At 43.0% G+C, this 6000-nt stretch overlaps 1 protein-coding gene and 2 non-coding genes across 3 annotated transcripts in view; 1 reads left to right on the forward strand and 2 right to left on the reverse strand.

Moving 5' to 3' along the window:
- Nucleotides 1–938: 938 nt before the first annotated feature.
- LOC146983785 (carbonic anhydrase-related protein 10-like) overlaps nucleotides 939–6000 on the forward strand; it is a 157599-nt gene continuing 152537 nt past the window's right edge. Inside the window, exon 1 of the mRNA XM_085785322.1 lies at nucleotides 939–1403. Coding sequence (XP_085641448.1) covers nucleotides 1343–1403 — 61 coding nt within the window. The 5' untranslated portion in view covers nucleotides 939–1342. The remainder of the gene's footprint in view (nucleotides 1404–6000) is intronic.
- On the reverse strand, nucleotides 3630–3702 carry trnak-cuu (transfer RNA lysine (anticodon CUU)). The gene has a single exon. It is a non-coding gene; the product is annotated as a tRNA-Lys (tRNA).
- Nucleotides 4102–4174, reverse strand: trnak-cuu (transfer RNA lysine (anticodon CUU)). The gene has a single exon. It is a non-coding gene; the product is annotated as a tRNA-Lys (tRNA).

A 6000-nucleotide genomic window follows, 5' to 3' on the forward strand; every position in this document is an offset into this window, starting at 1 on the left:
ACACCCCTTGTGACATGTGAGCTGTAATATTGGGTTATATATAGAGAGGAAATGGAGTGAATAAACTTTATAGTTAATAATTTTTGATAAACAATAGATCACTTGTGTCATTTTTCAAACGAAAAGGCCAAACATTGACTTGGTACAGGCTTCTAAATAGTTGCTACTTTCTCAGATAATCTTTTAGGTGTGGACTGAGAGGAAAACCTATCTGAAGGTTGTTTTGCACCATATTCTGACATTTTCTGCACTAAAATTATGCAAATCTGAATGATATGTGTATAGACCAGACAGGTCCTCTGAAGGATGATGAGGACACACACACACACACACACACACACACACACACACACACACACACACACACACACACACACACACACACACACACACACACCGCTAGATGTCGCACCACGTCCACAGCAGGAGATCCAGAGTGTCATTATAGCGGTGCATTCATGGAAGCCACCTGCACACATCACACTGCTGCTGCTGCTGCTGCTGCATCCAGAGCTGCCGCTGCGCAGCTCTCACTCTCATTTCTGTACAATTAAATCCATCACAGGTGACAGGTGATTCGCTCTTCATCACTGACGATGATGAACTGTGTCTTTTAGATTGGAATAAAATCAATGACAGTGTCTACTTTAAACATTTTACATTATCTCCCACAAGCAGCCTGTGGTCTGTATCAAAGTTTTTCCATGCCATGTTTCACCGCGTTATTTGTAGGACAGCTATTCATTGGTGGATCTATGACTTATAATTTAGCATTCATAAATTAACTTGTGTGTATGTGTGTGTGTGTGTGTGTGTGTGCGTGCGCCTCACAGAGATAACTCTGTCATCATACAGCATCATTAGCATGTAGTCTCTGTCAGTCAGTCTGTGCGCTCTTTGCGCGCTTTGCTTTGTCACTAAAGTTGCCTGATCCGTCAGCAGGCGAACCCTGCGCCGCCCAACACCCACCCGATCCTCAGGAAAAAAACCAGAGTGGGGGGGAATGCATGATGAAAGATTTCACAGCTGAAATTTCTCACGGGTGGATAAACAGATAGATGAGACAAACGAGAGGAGAAGGGTGAAATGCTGTCACAGCAGCAGGCACCACACCGCACCGCACCGGGAAGAGAAAGAGGACAGTGCTGTGAGGGCGGATCTCCTGCGAGGCTTCAAACCATCTCGGCGCTGCGCGAGGACGAGACGGGGATAAAGCGAACCAGGACTGGAGAGGAGAGGAAAAGGGAAAATGCTCAAAGTTTGGCCGTGTCGTCTGGAAGTGCGACCCTGCAACGCGCCGTCCCGCAACAGCTGAAGGAAACGAGCATGAATTGAACGAAGAATGCATGTCGTTTGGGATATATCTGTGATTTTTCAAGCATATATCATCTGCACATCATCGGGTAAGAAGACATACAATATCATCATAGAAGTATTTAACTTAAAGGAGTCATTATTTAACAGTAGGTAGGTCACCTAAAGTACTTGAGTATCAAAGTGCGCTCACCTGCATGGATCAGGTGAGCCATATTGCTTTCACTTCTTTATGAAGCGTGTGTTTCAGTGTTTACTTGTGTCAACAGGCTCTTTGTTAAGTTAAAAGACACGTAGAGCTGCAGCCAGTGTAGATTCACACCACTGAGATGATTGATTTCCTGCATGAAAACACACACACACACACACACACACACACACACACACACACACACACACACACACACACACACACACACACACACGCACACACGCACGCACACACACACACACACACACACACACACACACACACACACACACACACACACACACACACACACACACTCCCTCTCTCTCTCTCTCACACTGATCAGAGTAGTAGTAGCCTAAATACACAGGCTGACTCAAACGGTCTCCCACTGTGAACACAAGTAGTCCTCGGATATCACTGTCAGTGTGTCACAGAGCTCATACAATATGGCCGTGCCAGTGCGTGGCAACCATCCATTAAAGACAGACACACAAATTCCTCTGTGGGATAGAAGTCTGACTTTCATGCTCCTCACTGCTTAAGTTTTCAGTATTGACTTCTGCACAGACTGTAAGAGTTGAGACAGGCCAGGCAACATGAATCTGATACTCATGCAAAATGAACAATTAAAGGGATAGTTCACCCAAAATTCAAATTTCACTCATTATCTACTCACCCTCATGTCGACTAAGAGCTGTGAGAATTTTCAGAGTCCTCCGTTCCTTCTCTGAGTTACGGGGGGGTCCGCGCAGCAGTATTTGTCCATATAATGGTTGTCAATGGATACCAACTTTCTTCGTCCAAAAAGACACACCAAAAAACATCCAAATACCTCCATACTGCTTGTCTGTAATGTCCCTCTTGTATTGAAGCCCCGACATGAGAAATTGTTCCGAAAAAAATTAAGTAAGTCTATATTTTAAGCTTGTTTGTAGCAGAAGCTCCCAGTGTCTCGGTTCACTGCTCTTCCTGTGTCAGTGCAAATCTCGCGTGATTTGCACTGACCGGCGGAACAATTTCTCATGTCGGGGCTTCAATACAAGAGGGACATTAAAGACGAGCAGTATGGAGTTATTTGGATGTTTTTTGGTGTGTCTTTTTGGACGAAGAAAGTTGGTATCCATTGACAACCATATGGACAAATACTGCTGCGCGGACCCCCCCGTAATTCAGAGAAGGGACGGAGGACTCTGAAAAATCTCACAGCTCTTAGTCGACATGAGGGTGAGTAGATAATGAGTGAAATTTGAATTTTGGGTGAACTATCCCTTTAACATTACAGTAATGAATAATAACAAACAAACATAAATACACATTGACCTTCAATTAAAACCAAAGAAAACACAAGAAAAAAGAGCACATTTTGAAGTAGTACATGTGCCAAATAGAAAATAGGAACAAATTGAAATACACAACAGTTGCACTAGAGGAAAGGTCAGCTGGTCACCAAAATCATTACGTTTTTACCACTTGGGGTTTGGGTTGTACAAAACAAATTTATGCAAATAAAACCATTCCTTTGAGATATATAACATTCACATTCTATTCTCAGCGTTGATCTCCATCAATGGGCATCATGTGTGTTTTTCCAATATTTATAGCCATGCCATTAAAGTGTTACAATTCTTAAACACGTATATTCCCATGGATGCTGCTGCAAGTCACTTAACTGACATACAGCTGCTAACCTCCTTGTTCAGTTGTGAGTGGGGTTGGTTCATTGGTGGGGGTGTGCCGATGGGCAGAGATTCCCTCAAAGATATCTTTTTTTGTTCGTTTTGAAAAAGTTTCCTGTAACCACGGCATTGTTACAAGGAATATCTGCACAGAAATCCACTGAAAACGACTCAAAATGCTATGCCAGGCCTGTACCAGCTCGTGTGGAGATGTAACGCTGCCACACATACACCAAAAACAGAGAAGACGGAAAGCTTGCTTCTCTTCATTCCAGCGTCAAACTCAAACTTTCATGACCTTTTTCATGCTTTTCATTGTGCTAACACCAACCGATGTTGCAGGTCCTTTGTCATGGATTCAATGACAATCATGTCCAGAGAGGTCCCTTTGCAGATCTTAGAACAGTCTGTTATGGTTCCACTGTGTCCGTCTTAAAAGCTTGCCTCGCCCAACGTGGGGCTCGAACCCACGACCCTGAGATTAAGAGTCTCATGCTCTACCGACTGAGCTAGCCGGGCCTTCTTTTACTAAAATATCACATAAAAAATGAAACGACAGCTCATCTAGCACTTACATGACACTTAGCATGCTTTGGTATGTTGATTTCATAGGAAATCTTTCAAACAACTGACGAGTGAGGAATCAGAGCCTTTTCCATATTGCTGTAGTTTAACCGAATGTAAAACTTGACAATAGTGAAATTGAGAGCCTTTCGCTAAATTCAACAGGTATCCCAGCTATTGGTAAGATCCAATTTGCGCTGTGCTTTTCATTGCGCTAACACCAACCGATGTTGCAGGTCTTTTGTCATGGATTCAATGACAATCATGTCCAGAGAACCCATTGACACAAGGTTCCTTTGCAGATCTTAGAACAGTCTATTTTGGTTCCACTGTGTCCGTCTTAAAAGCTTGCCTCGCCCAACGTGGGGCTCGAACCCACGACCCTGAGATTAAGAGTCTCATGCTCTACCGACTGAGCTAGCCGGGCCTTCTTTTGCTAAAATATCACATAAAAAACAAAACGACAGCTCATCTAGCACTTACATGACACTTAGCATGCTTTGGTGTTTTAAATTTACGAGAAATCTTTCAAACAACTGACGAGTGAGGAATCAGAGACCTTTCCATATTGCTATAGCTCATGGACACATGAACAAAAGTCATAAGACTGCACCCTTGGAGAGTGTGCTGTATTTAAACTCTAAACATGATAAGTCGAATGAATGTTGACTGGTGCTGTGTCTCAATTTGAATACTTCCATACTTATATTTTGAGTATGTAAGTGCATCTCAATTCACAAGTATGCCAGTGCACTCAAAACGGTTCAAAAGAAGAGTGTGGAAGGATGGACACTTCACACCCTGAATGATCGCTGTCATGGCTACGTAGCAGAGTACAGTGTTTCCTCTACATTCATTTAGGAGAGGCGGGCAGCCATGCCTAAATCCCAGCCGCTGCTCCTTCAAATTTCTTTTCTTAAAATTCTTTTTATTATTGCAAATACACTACCGCCGCATTTCTCCCACCTTCACAGCAGAGTCATGCACCACTGGGTTAGGTACTCACGAGTACAGATTACTATCTTGCTCATTATCTACTCTTTGCACCTCGTCTGCACCTCGATGACGGACAAAAGCATGTTTTTCCGAAGCATCATTTAACTCAGGTGACAGAATAACAACACAGTCTCAGTACAGATCAGTGGTCGCTGTTGCTGGTGTGTTTTTAAAATCAGCGGGTTTGATTCTCGTGTCGGACGTTGTGCTTGGGTGCTAGTGGAAAAGGGAAGAACAACAACAACAACAAAAAAATGGCGTGTGTCAGTCCGCTGGGCTTATGAATAAACAGATGATTATTATTGTAGCCCATAAGTTTAACACGACATACCCCTATAATGTTACAATTGCAGGGGGGGGGGTATAATATGTAAATCAACACACTGGAAGGCCAGTGTTTTCTGCCAGTAAGAGGATCCGGCTGGTGGTGGTAGTGGCGTAATCTCCACACCACGTTAAACAGGTGGCGCACACAAGCAAAAAAAAGAAAGAAAAGGACGAGTAGGCTGTTCATTATCGCTAATTGAAATAACAAACAAAACAAGCTGGTAGATGAGTTGACGGGCGATAACAACGGTCAAAAAAAGAGAAAACATTGGCAACCGTTGCGGTCGGCATTCAGATGAGTGCACAACAACAGTATTCGATTTGAGACAACACTAACCGCCGAAATTCACACACTGCAGAAGTATACAGCTACTGCATTACAGGGTACTCATGGAAGTATTCAATTTGAGACACAGCATGGGAGTCATGTCAGTGCAGAGAAGAGGATTTAACAGGTGCCGCGAGGGATGTGACAGTAGTCAACTTGTTGTTGTTATGGTGCATCTAGTGGTGAAGCTCAGGTTACAGGTTAGAGCGGTCGGGGGTATTACATCATCATTTCACTTAAGATCTGTTTTGGATGACGACATGAAAATTGTTGGGTGGCATTTTAAGAGTTACCCACTCTGGGACCCGTTTCCAAAAGATAAAGTTTTCAAATTGGATCTTACCAATCGTTGGGACACTTGTTGAATTTAGCCAAAGGCTCTTAAAGGTGTACAGAAAAGAAACATGAATTTGATTCCACTCTGGGTCATAAAATGAGTGTAATAACACTTATCTTATGACTTTTGTTCATTTGTCCATGAGCTACAGCAATATGGAAACGTGTCTGATTCCTCACTCGTCAGCTGTTTGAAAGATTTCTCGTAAATTTAAAACACAAAAGCATGCTGAGTGTCATGTAGAATAGACTGTTCTTAGATCTGC

The sequence above is a fragment of the Trachurus japonicus genome, chromosome 8 (genome assembly GCF_045865225.1).
Source record: "Trachurus japonicus isolate A0001 chromosome 8, Traja_1.0".
Lineage (NCBI taxonomy): Eukaryota > Metazoa > Chordata > Actinopteri > Carangiformes > Carangidae > Trachurus > Trachurus japonicus.